The 22,396-nt window shown below is 49.7% G+C and overlaps 6 protein-coding genes and 2 non-coding genes across 8 annotated transcripts; 5 read left to right on the plus strand and 3 right to left on the minus strand.

Moving 5' to 3' along the window:
• The first annotated feature begins 432 nt into the window (after positions 1–432).
• Positions 433–506, plus strand: VTN00DRAFT_t8. The gene has a single exon. It is a non-coding gene; the product is annotated as a tRNA-Asn (tRNA).
• Positions 507–2,137: 1,631 nt separating this feature from the next.
• VTN00DRAFT_t35 lies at positions 2,138–2,211 on the minus strand. Its single transcript has one exon. It is a non-coding gene; the product is annotated as a tRNA-Asn (tRNA).
• A 773-nt stretch (positions 2,212–2,984) lies between these two features.
• Positions 2,985–5,991, minus strand: VTN00DRAFT_914 (uncharacterized protein; the record flags this gene model as incomplete). The annotated part of the gene is made up of 4 exons (XM_069436067.1): positions 2,985–3,031; positions 3,099–5,196; positions 5,254–5,484; positions 5,575–5,991. 4 exons carry the CDS (start codon positions 5,989–5,991, stop codon positions 2,985–2,987), a joined length of 2,793 nt encoding a protein of 930 aa, XP_069291621.1.
• A 5,492-nt stretch (positions 5,992–11,483) lies between these two features.
• On the plus strand, positions 11,484–12,210 carry VTN00DRAFT_915 (uncharacterized protein; the record flags this gene model as incomplete). The annotated part of the gene is made up of 3 exons (XM_069436078.1): positions 11,484–11,708; positions 11,879–11,948; positions 12,008–12,210. 3 exons carry the CDS (start codon positions 11,484–11,486, stop codon positions 12,208–12,210), a joined length of 498 nt encoding a protein of 165 aa, XP_069291622.1.
• Positions 12,211–13,932: 1,722 nt separating this feature from the next.
• On the plus strand, positions 13,933–16,185 carry VTN00DRAFT_916 (uncharacterized protein; the record flags this gene model as incomplete). Its single annotated transcript, XM_069436089.1, has 8 exons — positions 13,933–13,963; positions 14,184–14,287; positions 14,353–14,617; positions 14,795–14,876; positions 15,017–15,114; positions 15,172–15,572; positions 15,674–15,851; positions 15,992–16,185. The coding sequence occupies 8 exons, from the start codon at positions 13,933–13,935 to the stop codon at positions 16,183–16,185; spliced, it is 1,353 nt and encodes a 450-aa protein (XP_069291623.1).
• A 2,082-nt stretch (positions 16,186–18,267) lies between these two features.
• VTN00DRAFT_917 (uncharacterized protein) lies at positions 18,268–19,389 on the plus strand (the record flags this gene model as incomplete). The annotated part of the gene is made up of 2 exons (XM_069436100.1): positions 18,268–18,735; positions 18,793–19,389. 2 exons carry the CDS (start codon positions 18,268–18,270, stop codon positions 19,387–19,389), a joined length of 1,065 nt encoding a protein of 354 aa, XP_069291624.1.
• Positions 19,390–19,961: 572 nt separating this feature from the next.
• Positions 19,962–20,568, plus strand: VTN00DRAFT_918 (uncharacterized protein; the record flags this gene model as incomplete). The annotated part of the gene is made up of 2 exons (XM_069436111.1): positions 19,962–20,027; positions 20,173–20,568. The coding sequence occupies 2 exons, from the start codon at positions 19,962–19,964 to the stop codon at positions 20,566–20,568; spliced, it is 462 nt and encodes a 153-aa protein (XP_069291625.1).
• An 867-nt stretch (positions 20,569–21,435) lies between these two features.
• VTN00DRAFT_919 (uncharacterized protein) lies at positions 21,436–22,315 on the minus strand (the record flags this gene model as incomplete). Its single annotated transcript, XM_069436122.1, has 2 exons — positions 21,436–21,986; positions 22,051–22,315. 2 exons carry the CDS (start codon positions 22,313–22,315, stop codon positions 21,436–21,438), a joined length of 816 nt encoding a protein of 271 aa, XP_069291626.1.
• Positions 22,316–22,396: the final 81 nt, after the last annotated feature.

The following is a 22,396-nucleotide window of genomic DNA, read 5'->3' on the forward strand; positions in this document are numbered from 1 at the left end:
GATTCTGTATGACAAGCTACCATAGCTTTAGCTAAATAATACTATGATTGAGCGCCGTCACACAAGAATAGCATGTTATTGTGCCTACATAGCTTTTACAGGTTCTATGTTATTTATCTGTATAACTACACATACTATGCAGCCCAACGCCGCTAAAGCAAGAATGGATAGCAACCGTTGCTCGCCAATCATGAACTGCAGAATCCAGCCGTAGATGGCGGTCGCAATGGGTAAGAGCAAGAAAGAAGGGCAGGATCCCACTTTTCAGCCGGCCCGCTGTTGCTGGAGGCAGTGACAGATCAAGGGAGTAGGTGGGATATGTATATCAAAGTCAGCAGCCAGCTCAACCCCTCTACGGCCGCTTGGAGTCCAGAATATAGCTCTTCAATAGGAACATAGATAAATTGCCCTTTTCAGGTGCCAGAAAAACATGTCTCTGTGGCGCAATCGGCTAGCGCGTCTGACTGTTAATCAGGAGGTTGGAAGTTCGAGCCTTCCCAGGGACGCGAATTCTTTTTTTGTCTTTTTACCTTCCCCTCTAAGGCTCCATATCTTCTGGAGTGTACAATAATACGCCCCCGGAGCCTATATAGGTTGGTGTTGGGCGTGCTGGCGCCGAGCGCCAGTATTGAGGTCTTTTTAGCCGAGTGGCTAGTACGCGCCCTATTTAGTAAACCCAACCCAGTAGGGACCGCGTATGACAGAGAGATTAAGAGAGTGTGTTTCTTTTGGTATCTTTTTTGCATGGTGGCGTTGAGAAGGGAATGAGCTTAGGGATAAGGAGTTTCTGTATGACAGCCGTCAATCATGAATTTTAATCTTTATCCTAATTTTTATGGGAAATTTGAATTAGTGTTCGATATCTGTACCTGTGAACCCTCCCCCACTCCTTTCCCCTTGTGTACAAGCTTGCCACTCTAATTAAACTGTCATTGAATCACATTGATAAAGCTCTCAATCTCCTGATAAGCTTCACTTTGCCTGAGCAGTCTTAGGATTATAAATGTGACGGGGACCTAGTAAAAGCAAAACCACCAACTGTTATCTTTTTGCTTACCTTTCTTATCATATGAGAAAGAGCCCCAGAACTGAAACTTAGTAATACTTTCTAGCAGCCCGCGGATACAGAACTCCTGAACCACCTCATCTGTTGTACACCAGATCCTGACTGCTCCTCGCCGGTGACAAATAACTGCGCCAGGCTCATCAGTGAAGATGACATTCTTGAAGTATTCAACGCCGCAGCTCTTATGCGCAAGACACCAGAGAAATCTTGCTCTTTCTTGCTTCATCTTCTCAGTAAGGCCTGTTTTGTGGATTGATTTGCAAGATTTGCACTAATATCATTCGAATACTCAATGGTCAGAAGACTGTGATATTCAAGTCTCCAATGCTAGCCTCTGCAGACCTCTCAGGGCCAGCACGATCTTTACTGGTTGCTCAATCTGAGTCCCTACCCTAGGTTAGCCATATCGCGGAGCATCCTCTATGTATTTTTGAAGAATATGAGGATGAACTGCGGGATCATAACGGCGATCTCCTGCTTGCAGAACCACGCACCGAAGAGTCCGCTTAGAGATGCTAGTCACACTTCAACAGTCTTTTGATCAACAACATGAGTCAGCGAAGCAAGTGCTTGGACGCAGAGTTCAATGCTATGGAACTTTCGACTCATTGCGGCGGGTGGGTTAGGGATAGAAAGAATAGAAGGGAGCATCTAAACAATGAAAATTAGAAAGAAGTGGTGTGAATAGCTTCCTAATTACTGTTTTATGAGCGTTGGCAGATTAAGGATGTTGAAGAGAGCTGTCGCAAATAGTACTGCGCCATATCTTTCACCCCTCCCCTGCTACTTGATGGCTTGGCAGATTGCTATTTTAGAACCACAGTTTTGAAGCTATCCGAAGTTACCTACCTAATTAAACACAGCAAGGCCACAGATCCTAGGAGAAGCCAGCCCAAATCAAAATATAGCAAGAGCGGTGACGTGGGTGGCTTGGACAAGGGGAAGGGGAGCGACAAAAGCTATGGCACAGGCTTGCGTGACCTATCTCCTAAGCCCTTATCATGGCGGTTCAGCCAGGCTTACTAGCTAGCGCAGGTCATGACTTCATCCCGAAATGGAGGAAAAAAAATTCGTCCCTGGGAAGGCTCGAACTTCCAACCTCCTGATTAACAGTCAGACGCGCTAGCCGATTGCGCCACAGAGACTCCTGTTTCTGTGATCGGCCAGGAATTTTTCTCCTTTATTCAGATTAGTGTTCACTACCATAGCTACTGCTAAAACTACACTGCTCCCTCGGCCCCCATCCAATCGTCTTCGGCAAACAAGCAAACCCCCAAGAGATCCTCATGTCATCTAAGGCAATAGCATGAAAAAGAACATAATAATTAATTTCCCAGAAAATGCCCATGGCATGCTGATCATGTCCATCTGACCGAAGAGCGATAGACTCGAGAAGAACAAAGACGCAAGCCATGCCAGGTAGGGAGGGGGTGGGTAAGGGGGACCGGGGAGAAGGAGGTTAAACAGTTCAATTAATACCATTAGTGGTAAGAAAGGAAAGACATAATACATGCAAACGCGCTCAGTAGAGATCAATCAAACACAGCTTACTTCTGCATTTGGCAACAGACGTAACTGCGATTTGAGCTCGATACATGCGGGAGGAGCACGGCGACATTATGTAGACCTGGCTGGCATGTTATAAGTGATGTGGCAGATCAGCAGTAACTTCAATGCGGATCATTGAAAATACATATGATCACCATTGGCATCACCCGGCAAACCAGGCCAGACTCCCAAAGCCAGTCTAGGTACAAAACGGATAATGGGTATATCGAATGTGTGGTGCGAATAATGAATTTGATGATGTTTTGTGCTGTTTTCAGGCTTTGATAAGTTTAGATTATGGCTAAACCAGCTCACTTGCTTCATCCATTCTCCATCCCTTCCCTGTGGCAAGAGTGTCTATAACTTGCAACTATGAGCTCTTCTCGTGTTGCGTGGAGACCCGCTGCAATGAGACCACTATGAAACAGTGTTAGCATGGGACATGATAAAGACCTACATATATCAATTATCTGGGGATACTCACCGAAATCTTCCAGGTTACGCTGCTTCTGGTTGCCTCTAGGGCTCTTCCCGTGCATAAGGTTGTCAAACCCACTCGACCCCTGCAGGAGGTAATACAGACCACCAAGAACACAGAAGACACCGAAGGAGAAGATCCAGATACGGACGACGGCGACGATAGAGGTCTGTCCGCCGACAAACCATCCGAAAATACAGAACAAGGTTGCGACGATGTCGACAAGCAGGATGGCACCGGTCAGCTGCCACGAAGGGATGGATGACCAGAAAGGACCGTTCGCACGAGTGATGAAGATCAGCCAGTTCTCCGTCAGAGAGATCTCGAGGAACAGAACCTCGTCGCGCTTTCCGAAGTTCTGCACGATACCGCCATCCTCACCTCCAGCAAACATGGTGGTCAGAGTGATCCAGGTGCCGATTGCCAGGACGACCCCCAGGAGGACTGACATACCCCACAGCTTGGGCAGGTTCCACTTGACAGGAGTCTTGGAGAACGGGGCGTTGTCGTAGGCAATGGCCAGCGTCGCAATGTCAGCGAAAATAGCGATGAAGACGACCAGTTGCAGGTTCAGGTTCTCGTTCAGAATGGCAATCCATAGACCCAGGAAAATCTCGAGGTGGAGCGACAATGCTATACGGTAGACAACGTACGCGTACATGCGGTGGAAAATCTGACGGGAGGTCTTCAGGGCATCAATGATAGCCGATAGACCGGGAGCCAGGAAGACAATATCAGCAGCGGAGCGGGCAGCATCAGAGGCACCCTCTACGGCAATACCGGTGTCAGCTTTTTTAAGTGACGGGGCATCATTGACTCCATCTCCGGTCATCGCGACTAGATAGCCACGCTGTTGCAAGATCTCAACGACATTGTACTTGTGCTGGGGGAACACCTCTGCGAAACCATCGGCGGCCTCCACGAAGTCATACACTTCGGAACCGGGCATGGTGCCACCACCGCCCAGACCCAGACGCTCCGCATTATATACGTTGGTTCCCAGACCTAGCTGACGGGACGTCTCACGCGCGATACCCACCGCATCACCGGTCAACATCTTGATCGAAAGGCCGAGGGTCTTGGCCTCGTTGATGGTCTTGGCCGTGTCATGACGAGGGGGGTCCGAGCAGGGCATGATGCCGAGAATCTCCCACGAGCCCTCACCACGCTTGCGGGCAACACCAAGCGAGCGGAAGCCACGAGTTGCAAATTCTGCGACCTTGTTCTTGTACGCAGTGTCGACATCCTCGGGGATCGGGTGGTCCTCTTCGACGGTCCTCAGAACGAAGAGCGGGGCGCCCTTGACGCAGGTGATACGCTCGCCCTGGGGAGACAAGACTACAGCGCTGACCTTCTTGGAGACGGGGTCAAACGGGTGGAACTCCAGCACTTTATACTGGGTGAGCACGCTCTTGGCGCGAGGGTAGTAACGGAGCGCTTTTAGGAAGGCCTTGTCAATGGCATCGATACCTTTCTTCTTACGCGAGGCGGCCAGACACGCCGTCAGCATGAGGTCCTCGGGTTCGACACCGGCCACTGTATAAGGTTCAGACAAAGATAGTTTGTTTTTGGTCAGAGTACCGGTCTTGTCGGAGCACAGAATCTCGACACCGGCCAACGACTCAATGGCAGACAGTTTCTGGACAATGGCCTTCTTTTTGGCAAGGTAAGCAGCACCGACAGCCATCGTGGTGGTCACAACCGCGGGGAGACCAACAGGCACACCGATGATCGTGATGGCCAGAGTGAACTCAAGGATGGTGACGATACCATTGGAACGGTAGAAAGACGCAACCCACACGACCAGGAGAGTCATTATGACCAGAATCAGCAGGATGGTGCCAATGTCGTTGAGCACCTCGGTGAAATGACCACTTCCAGCAGACGCAGCGCTGACCAGGGCAGCTGCGCGGCCGACAAAGGTATTGTCGCCGGTTGCGGTGATGATAATGAAGGCTTCACCACGCTTGACAGCGGACGAGGCATAGCAGGTGTCGCCCTTATGCTTGTCGACAGCCAGAGACTCGCCCGTGATGGCAGACTGGTCAACTTGGAGGAACGCATCTTCCGTGACAATGCGTCCGTCAGCAGGAACAATGGTACCCTGCAGAAATCATCAGCATCAACTCGTAGCCATCACTCAGTTGTTGTTGGTGCTCACCTCCTCGACCTGCAGAATATCACCAGGGACGACCTCGGGGGCTTCAACCTCGCTCAGCCGACCATTACGGAGGACCACGGCCTTCAGAGCGAGGGTCTTCTTTAATTCGTCGACGATAGAGCCCGCTTGGAATTCCTGGACGAAACCGACACAGGCATTGAGCAGGAGCAAAGCGCAGATAACACCAAAATCGACCCAATCCTCGAGACCGGCTGCCAGAATAGCTGCAGCCTACATGGAAGAGGACGCAGTGTCAGTCATAGTTCCAATTTGACGCGTTGCATGCGACAACTGGGTGACGCAAGTGCAGGCTCAACTCACCTCCATGACGAACTGTATGGGACCAATAAAGTAGGAGAAGAACTTGAGGATCAAGTTCTCCTTCTCTTCTTTCATCTGGTTGAGACCAAACTTTTTGCGGCGCGCCAGAACCTCAGCGTCGGTGAGACCTGTACGGGTATCGGTCTGGAGCAGCTCCTCAGGGACTGGACGACCACCACCAGGCTCCTCTGGGCCCTCATCTTCGTCGTCAATGTGTCCATCCTGACTCTCAAGCTCCTCGATGAGGGCATCCATGTCCTCTTCCTCGTCGTCATCCTCAGCCACGGCCTTTTTCTCTTCCTGAGAAGGATGCCGTAGCTCTGGCTTGTCGTTGACGCCATCGAAGTGTCCCGTCGGGACGGACGTCCCCAGATGGTTGGAGACTCCGTAAGCTCCAGAGCCAGTTTGTTCCGCCATGGCGGGGAGGCTGGAGATGGAGATGGATGTTCAAGCCAGGAGTAAAGACTACACAGATAACCAGGCTATGGAAGAGGAGAAATTGAGGCAGGGGGAGAGACACGAGGGTTTGTGCGTTGGTGGAAAGTGTGGAAGAAGAGGGAAGGGTGACGAGGGAAGCGACGCGAAGTAGTGACAAGGAAAGAGGCAGTTTCCCGAGCGGGGAATGGGACAAAGAGAAAGTGAAGAGGTAAGGGAGGGTGAAGATATATTCCGACCCAGACAAGGTGTAACAGGACAGAATGGTGGCCTCGATCACAGACACATTGGGAAGGATACAAAGGGAAGAAGAGAAGAAGAGGGAACCCAAGCAGAGAGTAGAGAGGAGGGGGGGGGGGGGGGAGGGGGGCGAACCAGCGCGGAGATAAACAGCAACACTGCATGGTTCTTGGTGGTGAACCTGGAGGCCGCCGTTCTGTCCTGTTCTGTCCGGTCTGGTTCTGTCCTGTCATGTTTGGTATCACCACATACTCCGATAGCCTGATCTTTGATAGGAGCTCTGCTTAGCGCTGTCATGGGGGCTGCCTGACACTACAGATTGCCACATATGGCCTACTGTGTACAGGCCAAGATCTCCCATGCAGACCCCAGACTAATAGGCTCATCTGGATGGGGATGTCAGATGGCTCGCGCGAGCCGTGGATCCTCAAGTGGGTTTCTGGTGGGTGCTTTTCCGGGGACTGGCACGATGGGGCTGGGCGACACAGTCGGGGAAGCAGACCACAGTTCTAAACAATATCCCGTACTTTGTAACTAAGAGGTACTACAGAGGCACAGTAGTTCCTTCTTGGCGCGGGAGGGGAGCAGAAGCGCCAAGAACCGCCCTGCTGCAGTACCGGTATGCCCAGACAATGGCGACATCAGAGTTGCCAGAGAGCCCTGCAACGCCCAAAGATGGGAGTGCCGATCCATGCTTGTTGCTGTCATGCATTCATTTTGCTCCTTCACTGTCAACATCACTCCTAAGTTATCTCTGCGCTCATCCCCATCGGGAAAGGCCTGCTTTCTTGTGATGAGCCAGTTATAATAGATATTCGCCCATTTACTCCCTCCCGACGGTACTCTTACTAACTCTTGCGGTACTATAGACTATGTGCGGAGTATCAGCCTCCGATACAATAGGTCGAGGGTAAGGCCAACCTTAGATATGGACGCATTCCACATATGTTGGCATATGAAATATGATATAATAATATGTGCTATACTCTACATGAACATTAAGGTACATGGTATCTGTCTGCACTGTTTCGCCCTCGTTCTATCCGAAGCTTCATACAGCGCCACCCTGTGACGACTGCGCTAGCAACAACATCTCAATGTCAATCCCTATCAGTCACAGCGTCATTCCTGCGTAAGGAAATCTCTCTTCGTCCCCGACTTAGAATCAAAGCGGAATGCCTGCTTGGCTTGGCTTTTCTCGGCACATGACCTGCAATCCCGCCCTGCCAAGCCAAGAAAGCACTGCCCCAGAGACGCGACGGACGGGACGGGGTTCGCCGCCAAGAACAGCTATCGTGTTCAGCCCGTCGCGATGCTGTCTGAGTTCTTATCGATCTGGGGAAAGATGTACAGGGATATACGCACAGAGCTTACTCAGCTAGCGGCGTCACATAGATGCTTGATCTGTCTATAGAACAAACATGCTGTACACACGTGCTATACTAATCACTCTGCCATGTTTAGTACATTCCTGAATATAGTACACCAGGCATACAACACAAGTGATAGATATCAGGTACTGAAAAATTTACAGTATATCCGCAGACCCGATTCCTACAGGGCAAAGCATGGTAACTCTGGAACTACGGTACATAGATAGTAACGGTAACCTTAAGCTCCCACCGCCCTTGCATTCCATGGTTGCAGTTACCGCTCTCCCGAGTTCCCAGACCGTTCCCCAGTTTAATCCCAGGCTTGGCTCGGGTTCTGCAATTGATTTCCGGTATAACTGATGGAAGGAATGCTAGAACAATCACATGTATATATGCAGGTTGCAAATCACCACTTCTCGGCAACGGTGACGTTGACGATATCATCAAGAAAAGTCACTCTGATGTTAAATAATCAAGGCAATTCTGAGGCTCAGATAAAACAGGGACTGAAATATTGCTGCAGAACGCGTCAGAGTTGAACAAAAGGGTGTCAAAATCCATGTAATTTCTGCCACTGAGTTCTCTTTCTCTTGTTATTTACTTGCTTACAAAGCTCTGTGGCTATGTCTTCTTAGAAAGGAACAAAAACTTTCTAGAATAAACTGAAAAAGTAGTAGATAGGTACAATACTATGGTAGCGACACTCGGGGTATCTATGTGTACTCCGTACTTTCGGGCGGCCTGAAGCCTTGGCAGTGCAATCTTAGTAGTATTTCCTAAAAAAAGCTTATTTAAGAACAGAGCGTAGAATGATCAACGCGTCACGTCGCAGATCATATCTTGGCATCTGTTGTTCTTTGACTTGGCGAATTCCGATGTCCTCTTCCTCGGACCTCTGCGGGTGTTGGGCCTCAGGTCTGAGCTCCGCATGGAACAAAGGAGGGCGATTGGACGAGTGCCCCATGGGAAGGGAAACTTTGCGTTGCGGACGGCGCGGCTTAGCAGTCACATAGGAAGGTAAAGGGAAAAGGAAATAAATAGTACCTTTGGGTACCTACCTGTGCCCAGGCAAGGACTAGATATGTATGTCCATGATCTCTTGAACCAGGGGCCTGGGTTGCTTGCAACCAATACAATCTGCAGTGATAGTATTGCTCGTATATCGCCAACGCAGGCAGTACCGATAGCTTATTTAGTAGTAAAAAATTTATCGTCATCATAATCACATCATCTTAGAGATCTGGCAGTCCTGCAGCCTAATGGTCTGTGCACCTCCCCTTCCGTATATCTTTTCGTTCTTTAGACTGGCTCTGGATAGAAATCAGCATCAAAATCAGTAAGGTGGAAGTCTTTTTGCAATCCTCCTCATAGAACTTCACAACGTCAAGCGAAACCCCTGGAATTTTGCCCCGCCTGTCCGATACCATTGGTCATTGATCTAAAAATAAGGATTGTCCAGCTCAAAGACTTACTTGCAGAAGAGTATTGGCAATTCCAGAGAGTGAATATTTTAAAACTCATATAGATGCATGTAGTGCGGCCAACCACAGGTAATTCCTCGTGGCAAGTAGGTAGGTAGCTTACTGCGGCTACATGGTGCTTGACCGCAGAGAACACGTCAACTCGGTATACCCAGGTACACCACATATGGCGATAAGCACAACCAACACACAAAGCCACCAAGCCTTCGTAGATAGGCCCGCATCCTGGCCGCAGATCATCGCATCAGGCTTCGCGTCGCTTCCTCGAGAACCTCAGAGTAAGGCGCTATCAGCCCGCGCTCTCCTTGCTGCGTACGGGGTAAGAACCGTACAAGCCTGGTGCCAAGCCCCTTATCAGGGGCTCCGCACAACAATCACTTCTTGGCATTGGCGCTATTCCAGCCCGCGCGGGCACGAGCGCGCCGCGCCGCGCCGTTGGCGTTCGCGATACTGCCGGATTGGGACGTGTGATATTCGATAATCGACATCAGACCGGTCCTCTAAAACATTTGTATTTGGTTCTTTCACCTGAATCACATGGCTGCTGCACTGGTCATATTTCCCTGAAGTGCGTCTGGAATGCTCCGCCCAGGCTCGGCTTAAATCTCAAGACTGAGGCCGGCAGGACAAGCCCTGAGCCTGCTACTGCTGCTAGATGAAAGGTTGGTACAGTGTCTGACTGTCTCGTCTTGAGCGTATGTACCCTGTATCATATCAGATTTGTATCTTCGATCTTCAGCGGGCAGGAGTATAATTGAGGCTGTGCGATCTGCATCTAGCCCCATGGGCAGGCGACTTTGTGACCAAATCGTTCTCCAATAAGTCTTTAGATAGTACCTAATCCATCTCAACACTCTGAAACCGCATAGGACAGGTATGCCTTTTTTCGACACTTCAGCACATCACTATGATACTTGAGACAGCACAGAAACGGGTATTTGGATGGGGACGGGGCGATAAAATCCCGTACAGAGCGACAAACGGGGTATTTGACATCTTGATAGCCGCCACTGTTTGCAAGCGCAGCCAGGATACAGTTAGATAAGGGTTATAGCGTGGAAAACTGACACCACTAGCGGTTTGAGATTTAGCCGTCATTCTGACGATTAGTTATAGTGCTATTCCCTAAGCCATTACTGCATTTCAGACATAATACTCCGCACGTGTTGACACTTGAGCTACCACCAGCTTGGAGCTCTCCCGAAGCTCCCCTGTTTTGCCCAGGTATGTAGGACCGAGACACTGGGAAGAGCAAGGGGCAGTTTCGAAACAGAACAGCGAACGTCTCTAGAAGAGTAGTTTTTGTAATGTATTCACCTCAGGCAGTTCTGATTTGAACTTCGCTGAAAACCCAGCTGTAGCTTCTCCGGGTTAACATCTTTTTGTCTCGTCGGAAGTCGGTTTCAATCCTGCCATCCATATGCTTGGCAATGTAAGGAAAAAGGTAGGCCTGCGACGCTTCAAGAGGACACAAGACTACTAGGTATGCAATATCTTAAAGCTGCACAGCACTGGAGCGAATAAGGCGAGGTAAAAACTTTTTTAATTTTTAGGCGGACATTGAATTTCAAGTGCCTATGTAGATATCGTTTCAGTGCATCCACTTAGCAGAGTACCACGGCTTGGCGTGATCGATGGAGAATAGTACCCTAATATAATGCAAGACGAAAACAACCGCACTATTGATAAATAGGGAGTCTTAAATACCTCGCAGGGGCATTCTGGAACACTTGGCACGAGTATTCGATAGATGCCGTCTCGAAGAGAACTTACTGTCCTATACCTACTAAGGTACTCTGTGCATTAGGTACCTAGTAAGTGGTAAAATGGATGTTTGTGTTGTCATCAACGTCAGTGATTATTCTAGTTTTCCAACACTCGCCACCCGGGGACGCGGCGGTATCAAAGTCGTCTGCAGACAGGGGAAGACCTCCAACTCTGCTGCTATGTGCTTTGAGTGGGATACATGAGCTATGAAGCTCCCGTCAGTGAATCGCTCTTTAAATCTGAAGCATAATTGTCGACCACAGATAACGTAATGCAAGCGTGGCAGTGCATAACTGAGCTGCGTGGTAAACAATCCACATAGCAAGTATAGCTCTGGACCCCAGACAGTCCCTATCGATAAGAACCGGCTACAGTAATGGTAATAAGATCAAGTAATCGTGCATGAGCTCTTTCCCAGTGGTCTGGTAGCAGCGTAGTACTGATGTACGTGAGTTGGCATCTCAGAAGAGGAGGCACGGCCGCCCAGCCTGCTGCCTCGGGGGCAGGGAGCGGAGTCGAGTCGATGTACGACTGCCTTTGTAGCACCAGGGCGGGCGGAGGAAGAGCAGCGCCAAGACCGATTGCGAGGCGGATTGTCTGTCCTCCTCGAGACATGGTTCAATACAGCAAGAGCATTGGATGGCACGGACTCGATGCGAGACCTATGCCTCAACTTTGGATGATGGGATTGGTCTTCTCTCCGCAATATGTCTCAAAACCTAAAACTTTCGACCAGCGCTCAGAGAAAACCCCTCATAATGGCCTGATCAAATACTCCGTGGTCACGCTGGCCGAGACTGCTGGTTCCCGGTGCGGGCTGGGCAAGATTTCCTTCTCAGTATGCATGTCAGAGCAAGCCCTTGCACGGCCAAGATAACTTCCCGGCCTTTGGCTTGCCAAGTTTCCAGACTCCCAATGTATCACATTGCGACTTGAAAATGCCGCGCTTCTGGAAGAAACATCGAAGGCGAGGTCTTGCCATAATACGGTATTTCTCGATACCGTCAGACGGAGACGGGCAGCCGGTATTTTGAGCACACCGTCTCCACCACTGAACTACGTCTCTGTACCCACTTAGGTATGTACCTTAGGTAGGTACAGTTGGATACAGGCTGACTTGGCAGGCTCTACTTGCAGCTTCATCTGTATACCAGCTTCGATACGTGTACATACATACCGTCCAAGTCCTGTCTTGTTTGTTCCGTATCGGCACACACCCCACTGCCTCCTCTCCTCGCACCCTACCCGCGCGGTTCCACCACCCAGACCCTGAGAGCGACGCTCAGTCGATAAATGCGCATCCCCTGACTCCCCCACAGCCCGTACCGTCTTCCCGCTAAGTATTGCCTCCTGCTTTTCCCGCTGTAGAGCACGCACAGAGTCCGCAGGACGGCATACAAATGAACTCAATCCCACTTGGCTGCTGGAAGACATCGACGATTCGCAAGTCCGTGTTTGAGGACACGGATACTTGTTTTTGAACCTCTCCATTCTTTGATCATCCCTTTACAGATCCATCACTTTGAGATGCTGCTACTATTGCTCTCGGTTATCAGCACGTTGAAGTTAAAAAGCCTATCGGTCACGCCGCTGACGTGCAGAGCTCTTGTACAGCGTCACGATTGGTTTGTCCTGCTGCATCTTGTGATCTCTGGCAAATATTGGTCTCCCTTATCTGCGGATAAACGCGCTGCAACGGATGCTTGTCGTTGGCTGAGTTACATCGTATCGACGATTAATGACGCATGGGCGATACTCAACTTTGGGTGGTCCCAAGTTACGGAAGCTGTTAGGAACGCAGCGTACCAAGTGTACGCCCTTGAAATACGAAAACATATCCTCGTCTTGGCGCTTGGCGTGGTTGAGAAATTTGTTTCGTTTTGCGTCATTGACTTTTAATCGTAATGTCGACGATCGAAATGAAAGAGGTAGGCAGCGGAGAAGGTGAATGTCTCTGAGACTGCTTGCATTCGACTATACTTCCTTTTGTTGAATCCAGTAAAGTATAGAATTTGATCCCAGGGGATGGGAAGTAAAAATAGACTTCGCTGTAAGAAGTTATGTAATTTATCCACACAAGATCGGATGGACCCATTTCTCCACAGTAATATTTACTTTATCTTAGCAACAGCTCTTAGCGGCCATCCACTAGGTGATGTACTGATCCTTGACTTTGGTCACCGCGACGGTAATTGTACGGTAAAATGAGATCCATCTTGACCCAAAAGCCAGAAAAACTATACCGGAATTATTCCCCGATTCTGACCGCAATAATTCAAGTAGAAAACGGTGTTACCTGAGTCTTACCTTAGTCGAATGCCTTGCAATGGGAAATGTCGAATACTTACATGTGAAGCAATTCGTTTAGGCGTTATCAAGCAGTACCGAACAAGGCATGGTAGGCCCGTCGCAGCTCTTGTATTATTCTCATTGAATAAAACTCGAAAGTCATTATCAGTCCAGACATAGATGTCTAAGATTCCCCGTCAATTCTCAATTTATCTGTACTCGTTCCTAACTGCCAAGACCTTGGATGGCCCGAAGCAGCGTTGACCAATCATATCATGCAGATGGCCCTTCAGGTTCACGGTGTGTTGATTATGTAATCAGACGGAGAAACGTCATGTCGCGGCGTTCTCCCTGAAGAGAAGCAGGATACGAGTAGGAGGTAGGTGCTACCTGGTGTTACTGACCAGGTAGATTATTGAACAAGTGCAATCTCAGAAAAAGTCCAGTTTATTAAATACAGTGGACGAAAGAAGGTGAGATAGGTGGTGGTGTTTGGTTGCATTCCGATTTCTTGAAAAGCAGACATTGAAGTTTGTTACCGTTCCGTCTCCACGGCGTCGTGCGAAACTCACATTTGAAACTTCAAGTCTCCGCTTGGATATGCTGATATTTGTTGCATTTTTTGCTCTCACCCTCCTTTCACCTATCAGGCTGCAGGCCTGTTCTCACGAGTGAAAACTCGAAAACACCAAAAGAAGGTGCAAATAAGACAGACTTGGCTGGTGGCTAGTCCAATCTGACTTCTAGCTCTTATCCTCTTTTCTGATCAAAATATGGTGAAAGAAATTCCGGGTTTCTACTACGGTAAGTAATAATATTATTTTTCTCTGCTGTATTGTATGTGTTGGCTTGGATTGCCTTTCGGATGCTCGGGTTGTTAATTTGTCTTGGTCTTGAACCATGTCCGGCTCCGAGTTAAAGAACTTGAAGTGGAATGTGCGCAAAGGGGTGGCATGTCTTATTGCATGGCATTTCTGCTTCACCGTTTTCTGTCGAGTTCATCAAGCTAATTGAAACTTTCTAGATCCCGAAAAGAAGAAATATTTCAAGATTCAGGCGAACCATGTTGCGCCTCCAGGATATCAGTACTCAGAGGGGGCGATCAAAGAGAAAAAATTAGAAGAGAAGGTTACAAATTCCTTTTGGCAGGAGACTTTTGCCAGATCTGGAAGTACTTGCTGACTGCCTCATAGAGGCGAAAACATAAGAGCCACCATAGCCGTCGCATCGCAACGGAAAGGATTAGAAGAGCGATCACTCTGGAGCACCCGCTTATCGGGGTCCAAAGAGAACTAGGCTGGCAGCGTGCGTCAAGCCGCGATACTTTTGAGAAACAAGGGAAAGCCTATGCCAGCAACCTACGGCGGAAAGAGCTACATAGATATTCTCCATGGGGGACTAGCGGAGATAATACCATCACGCACATTCTACGAAACCGTTCTGGGCTGATGGTTGTTGGTGCGTGTTTCCAAACAATATGTTGCTTGGAATTCTTGCTAATAGGACGAAAGGCATCTCGCGTGGTGGGGAGACAGCTGTTGCGTGAGCCCCCCCCGGACCCCAACGGACTTTCAAAGACTTCCTCCTAGAGTCCTCCTAGAGTATCTGGGCTAACTGAATATTGTCGGCTTTTAGAGTTTGCTTTCCAGAATTCCATCGCCACACGTGGACGTACAACCGATCACTGGAGCGAGTCCTGTACAAATTTCAGCATAGGGTACGTCCGGGAAGAGTAGTCTGTTAAGAGATTGGATGTTCATATCTATACAGCTTCCATCGATCTCCCTTAGTCACACAGGGTTTCTCTTGTAGGCTCCATAACCTCACTTATTTTACTTTGCTACTAATCAAATCCAGAGCGGCGCTGGATAGTGGACCGGGAGGTGACCCCTTCCTTTTGCTGAGGGCAGTTCCTGATCCTGTTGAAGAAGAAACATACCGTTGGTCTACTCTTGGTAAGTATGCTTCGGATGTTTCTTTTCCCTCAAACAGAAGTATTGACGTTGGATCAGCTTCGGTGCGCCATCCCACCCGCGTGCAGGAAGAAACGACGTTGTGGTCCTCGTCTCCGCGTCCGACAGGGGATACTCCATTCTTTGCAATTGGAACGTCCCAGGGCCTGCATACTTTGGAGGGCGTCGGATACCGCTGGAACCTGGAGAAAAAGCAATTACCACCTAATGCCATCTCTGGGAAGCCAGCTCCCTTCAGATATAAGGAGTCTTCGCACTCTACAGTGATGTCTGTGGAGTGGCTCACTTCAGATGTGATCGTTTCCGGTCTGTTGGATTCCTCAATATTCTTCCATGATATTCGTAGCGGAGGAACTGTCACTCGACTTCAGCACCCGCATGCTGCGTCCAAGATCCGCAAGATCGATCCGTATCGGCTGGTTGTGGCGGGGCATAAATCGGTACGTTTCTCGCCTTTCCTGTTTGTATTCAAGGAGACAGTATTTATTTGATTGATCGTTATTGCTTTTCTTATCGGTTAGAAGGCTCATCGATGATACAGCTTCAGATGTACGACATTCGATATCCTGCCAATGGATTGCAGAGCCGCCCAAAACCGGGTAGCCCTGATCATACCTCAACAAAGCCTTACGTCTCATTTCCGGAGTATTCTCATTCCACGAGGTTCAACGTGTACAACGACTTTGACGTCAGCCCGGAGCTTGGTCTCCTTGCTGGTGGTAAGCATGCTTTCCCTCAACTGTGTCATAGACATGATAATGTTGGCCCAAATCCCATCAAATACATTTCGGCGCTATGGTCCGCTAGGTAAAGGTTCCAGACAAAAGGGCTAAAGAGGCTAACCTGCTATGTCTTCCAGTGACCGATGACTCTAAACTCCGGCTCTTCTCCCTTCTTGACGGGACCGTGGTCAATTCACCCGCATCAAGTTACCAGCACGATAGAAGTATCTCCTGCGTACGATTCGAATCCGGGGAGTGGCCGGTTTTGGGTTCCCACGTGCCCAGGCTGCTCCTCGGCACAGGGCCTGTGGTTGAGGAGTGGACTTGGTAGGACTGGAAATTGAATTCGATGGTGACTCTTTCTTTTCTTGCTCTATTCTCTTCAATTACATGAACCACTTTGGACGGTATACGGATCCTAGAGGATATTGGGCCTGAGTTCGATTCTATTATCATTGTCCTTGCTTGTTCTGTGTGCATACACTCTTATGTTCTCTGTGCATTTTCTGACGGATCATCCCTGCTGTTGAGACGACCACAGTTCCTTCAATACCAGCATTACATTATGTCATGCATCATTCAGGATAACCGATGTTGGTTTATAGATACCAAGAATCTTGAACAAAAGATACTAATATAGTTTAGGGCTTAGGGCTCTTGACGCTGCTTTTGAATTTCACTGCCGTATCCTCACCGCCTAGACCCTTTTCGTGGGCAGAATATTTGTAAGCAATCATCAAAGCTGCTTGCCAGCCCTCTCTGGTCATTAAAAAAAGGGGTCTTGTTAATTTCTATATGATCTTATTAGACCCATAGAAGTGGTACATATCAAAAGATACTACCTGAGGTACGTGAAATGGTCTTGGAAATGCAGCGCATATAGAAGGCGGTGAGAATAGTTTACGCCCAAAACCCAGGGGTTGGCCACTTAACCCTGCATCACCTGCAGGGGATCCTTCTGTGATCAACAGCAGACACATGTGGTCCCAGTTCCAACATGGTGGTTTGAAGTGGACTATCATGCCTTGAATGACGAGACTTCATTATGGGGGGACAGAAATGGGTCTTCAGAACCATTTAGGTACTAGGGAGGGATACTTTGGAGACCGGACCGCATGCCTTTGAAGACTAGGTAGTGTCCCTAGAAACCTTGGGAGGGAGTGGACCATCCGGGTACTCGGAGAAACCGTTCGTTAATAAGGAGCAGACGACCATGAATTCAGGAAGGATAGCAATCTATCAGTTTGCTCCCACCACCTACAGGTCTTTCACCGCTGCCTCCCCAGGCATTCAGGAGGATCCTATTTTCCCCCCTCCGAATTTCCGTCCTCGGAGATAAGAAGCCAGCTTCCGCAAGCTGGATCCACCATGAGGTTTGGCTTGGAAGTTAGATGAGACCCAACCCATCCATGTGACCATGGCAGCAACGTCGAAGTTCCGGACCAGGTGAGGTCCTCCCGCCTGCTATGGGTCATCGCAGCCGATTTCCCCGACCTTCGGCAGCGAGAAGCGTTGGAAAAGACACGCTCCTCTCAGTTCTGTGCCGGTGTTTCCCCGGTCTCGGTGGTCCAGAAACAGGTTAGCGGCGGGGTTGCCCCGCGGGGGCCGTTGCGCGCATCTCCGCGTGGCTTTTATAGTCGGAATCTTAGATGTTTCCCAACTTGGCAAATAAATCGCCACGCTAACCAGGTTGGTGATTGCTTCGTCTGCCCGAGCGGTGTCTGCCGACCAGCGAGGATCGACCTCCAGCGCTCTGGGAGCTAGCGGAAAAAACCAGTTGCCTGGGTTATCGTTACCGTGCTTTCGTCGTGTCCTGCAGGAACGCCGCTTGGGAACCAGCCTGCTGGATGCTTTGAACAATGGTGATCAGACAACGCCGTGGGTAGAGCTCTATGCTGGTATAAGGGTTGTTATAAGGATAACTCTAGGGACATCCTATACGCAATCTGAACAGTCTGCCATCTTATCGAGAGTGCCAGCATTATATACTTACTGACCTCGATGCGGGAATTGGGGGGCCATAAGATCAAGCTTGGCCTGCCGACGGGACCAGTCCGACGGACGTAGGGTCTGCTGCCGACGGAAACACAGTATGGGGAGAGTGTATCCAGATTTCCGCCCCCATGTTATCTCCACAATCCCCGCGCTGCCCTCCCCGCGATGACTCGTTACAGTGGGCGTGCGAATAGTTGTATGTACAGTATATCGGGATCTCGCCATTGAACGGGATCTGATCCCTGAGCCTGAGATGAGAAGACATAAATACTGCCTCGAGTCAAGGCATTGGGATGAATTCTCTCCCTCTTCAGAAACACATACATCAATTGAGACTTTCACGACTTATCAATTGCTTCTTTTATCTTTACTATATCTTAATTAGCCTCCCCCCGCTACAGGATACAAGGAAAACAAAATGGGTATCCCACAGACTCAGAGAGCAGCTGTTGTCGAGCAGCCCGGCCCTGATGGCAAGTGTGTTATCAAGGAGATACCCGTCCCCGTGCCCAACGACGATGAGATCCTCGTCAAGCTCAGCTGGTCTGGTCTCTGCCACACTGACGTTCACCTGATTAAGGGTGACTGGGGCAACATGGGTCTCAACATGACTGCTAAAGTCTCCGGCCACGAGGGTGTTGGCGTGGTCGTCTCCGTGGGCAAGAACGTCAAGCGATTCCAGGTTGGAGACCGGGCCGGAATCAAGTGGGTGGCCGACACTTGCGGCAATTGCGAGTTCTGTACCAACGGTGTCGATGAGCTGCACTGCGCGCGGCAGCACAACAGCGGAGCTACAACGGAGGGAACGTTCCAGCAGTATGTGACCACCAGCGGACGGTACGCCACTAAGGTCCCTGATGGAGTGTCCGACGAGGAAGCTGGGCCGGTGAGTTTTCCATCTATATAGATATCATGTTTCCTTTTTTGCTAATAGAAAGAGTAGATCCTCTGCGGTGGCGTCACGGCATACACTGCCCTAAAGCGCTCGGAGGTCAAACCCGGACAATGGGTCGTCCTTCCCGGTGCCGGTGGTGGTCTGGGCCATCTCGCCATCCAGTACGCAAAGGCTATGGGAATGCGTGTCATCGCCATCGACGGTGGTAATGAGAAAGGGGAGCTCTGCAAGAAGCTCGGTGCAGAGGTCTACATTGACTTCCTGGCCGAGAAGGATATCGCAGCCAAGGTCATGGAGCTGACCATGTACGGCGCGCACGGAGTCGTCGTGACGGCCGCCTCGAGGGCCGCTTACGAGATGGCCCCGAACCTGCTGCGACCACGCGGCACCGTCGTCTGCGTTGGTCTGCCCAAGGATGACTTCCGGGCCGGCGGAACGCCCATGCAGATGGTGCTAAAGAAGCTCAACGTGGTTGGCTCCGTCACCGCAACCATGAAGGATGTGGATGAAGCCTTGGAATTCACCGCCCGGGGTCTGGTCAAGCCCATCCTGGTCAAGGGGACCATGGACGATATCAACAGCTTTGTTGAGAAGATGCTGGCTGGCCAGCTGCCTGGACGCGCAGTCATCGATCTTTGGGCTTAAGGGAAAGGGTTACACGGCGTTTTGTGTTTGATATACTCTTGATTTGATTGATACTCTCGAATGACGAATCATGTATGTGAAAGTATTAGAGTAGAGGGAGGCGCATTCACATTCAGAATTAGCTCGGGGGAGGATGAAGATGCTCCTGTAATCTTTTCTATGAGAAATTGAAATATCCATGATGGACAAATGTGTGTAAACCTTTACTACGCTTCCCCCCTTTTGGGGGAATCAGAGTCATTGAGGTCTGTTCCCACCCAGGATCTTTGCAACCGTACAACATAAGAATCACAATCATCCTTCAAGGAACAGCGCTCGTTAAACGGGATGTTTGAACCCTCAATTCTCCGGCACAAGCCCCATTTTATGGCCCCCATCAGCCGTCGCCGCCGCTCAGCCACCCCCTCCTTAGGCAGATTCCTGGAACTTGACTCGAATATCTGATGAAACATATTCCTTGTAAACCTTTGATGAAGAAAAAAAATCCTCCAATCAATTCGTCCTCACAACATACAAACTTAACAATAAACGGTTCTCTTTCTGTCAAAGACGCAGGAATCGAATTGGACATCATGTTGGAATCAACCATCACAGTCCTCGGGGACCTCGACACCGGCAAAACCGCGTTCAGATGGAAGGTAACTTGAATTTATTTCCATGTTAATTTCTCCCCCCCCCCCTTCATCCCATCCCATCACCGGTCCCCGTTCTCTAACCAAGTCTGACAAGAGATTAAAATCCAATAACAATAATAATATAAAAAAATACTACCTAGTTACGTAGTTCGCACTAAACAACTTCATCCAAGCCGACGACCCAGTCGTCGACTCCTGCTCTGACAGACATCTCCTCCTCGACGGTATCCACCACCAGGTCTCCCTTGTCGAGGCCGTTCCAAAATCGACGTCGGCGGGGTTCTTAATCCTCTATTCGGTCACGAGTCGTACGTCGTTCGAGAGCGTTAGACGGTATTATGATGAGATCATTAAGATCAGGCGTGTGGAAGTAGAAGCGGGAGTGGAAGCAAAACAAGCCCGCGGGCGTACCGCTCCGGGGATTGGCGTTCCTGTCGTTCTGGCTGGGAATAAATCCAATTTGGCGGAGGAGAAGGAAGGGCAGAGGGAGGTCACTCGGGCGGAGGGGGAGGCGTTGGCGAAGGATCTAGGCCTTGGGTTCTAAACGGGGCTGAATGTCGAGGATCCTGTTTGTGTTTGTGAGGTGTTGAGGTTGGTTGTTGTTGCTCGTGGGAGGGAGAAGGAGGATTCTGCTCCAGTGGAGTGTAAGCCAGCGAAAGAGGGTGGGAAGAGGAAGAGAAATGGAGTTTGTTTTCGTTGAGGAGGCGTTGATGAGCACGTAGGTGTAGGTTAGGTATGGTACATATACCTACGGTAGTAGAGGACATACTATTGCGCAGCGATTACTACTAGATAGGTACCTTATCGATAGACCGGCATCAAAAGTCTGACCATGGAGCTACGGAGCAGATGCTTCCAACTCCACACCATACTCCGCTAGTCAGATTAATATGCATACTTATAAGAAACATACTCCGACAAATTCCTTGGTCCAGAAAACGAGTATAAATGTTGAGAAAAATAGGTCTTGCGCTTAGGTGTGGGACAGAATATAGCATATTGAGCTTTTCGTCTCTCAAGATTATTTAGTTGATGTTTCGCAAGTGAGTTCCGGTCTGATTTCTCTTTTCCGGTGCAAGCACATAGTGGCAGTCAGGCCGTGCCATGTTTTTACGGAATAAAGAATAAGATCAGGGTATAAATCATGACTCAAGTTGAGTTAGAACATGTTTAGAGTAAATACATGGATCTATATACAAATGCGCACTCATCATAATGAAATAGAGCTGGCGCGAGTTGTGATGCATCTGTCTGTAGACAGATGGCTATTAGTCTGACCAGCAACTTGAACAGATCTCCTATCACGATTAATTTTTGTCTTCCTAGGAAATTGTTCCCAACGCCCCCAGACGATGATGGAGATCAACCGACTGATATAAAAATCAAACAGCGCAAGTGTACAGTACCATGATCAGTATCTGCGATCCGGCAACTCGGGAACCCACTCCGAGGGAGGAGCACCGTCTACCTCGCGCGGCGTAAGTATTGCTTTCTGCAGTCCCGAGTGGTCCCCTGCCACCGTAGAACCGGGTGATAACATGGATGGGGTCACAGGCGGAGCAGCCGCAGCCATCTGCCGTGACTGGCGACACTTCAAGAAAAGGAATCCGGCGAGTATTGCGAGCAGAGGGATGCCGACACCCAACCCGACTCCAAGCCCGACTTTCGCACCGGGAGTTAAACCAGTCTCGGGTTCGTTGGTTTGCGCTCCCGGTGCATTGGTTGTGGTCAGAGTCTCTGCGGGGGGAGTTGCTGTATTTGTCGAAGTCGCTGAAGTTGTGGACGTTGCGGTGCTGGTTGTTGACACTCGCTCTCGGGTGATGTTGAAATAGTTGGAGGTGAAGCCTTCCGGCGTATCGGAGTTGATCCAGAAGAAGAAGATGGGCGAATAATTCAGGTCAAACCCATAGGTCTGCACCGTCCACGTGAAGTTGGTGACTTGATCGTCCGGATGTACCTTGGCTTTGCAATTCGACCTCGAAGTCAGTCCTCGTTACCCTACCATTGGAAGCAGAAGGCGACATACAGAATACGTTGCCTCCGCTGGCTGCACTCCTCTGGACCGTACTCTGCTGCCATATCGAAATGTTGAAGGTGGGCAGCGTCGTCACCCACGATATCACCTGCTGGTCGCCCAACGTCCACACAGGATTTTCCGCCGAGTTGGATGCAGGTGGGTTCACGAATCGGTTATTAGACGCTCCATTGCCCTGTCCCACCACCCCCTGGAACAGAGCAACAGAGACGAGGGCAATGGATAGCAATGCGTCCGGGAATCTCATGTGTCCCATCGTAGTGCAAACGAACGGTACCAGGGCGATGTTGTAGATCGCTCTTACTAGGCATCTTGCCTCAGCTGCGGGCTAGCTACA

The sequence above is a fragment of the Thermoascus crustaceus genome, assembly GCF_041956765.1.
Source record: "Thermoascus crustaceus strain CBS 181.67 unplaced genomic scaffold VTN00scaffold_1, whole genome shotgun sequence".
NCBI lineage: Eukaryota > Fungi > Ascomycota > Eurotiomycetes > Eurotiales > Thermoascaceae > Thermoascus > Thermoascus crustaceus.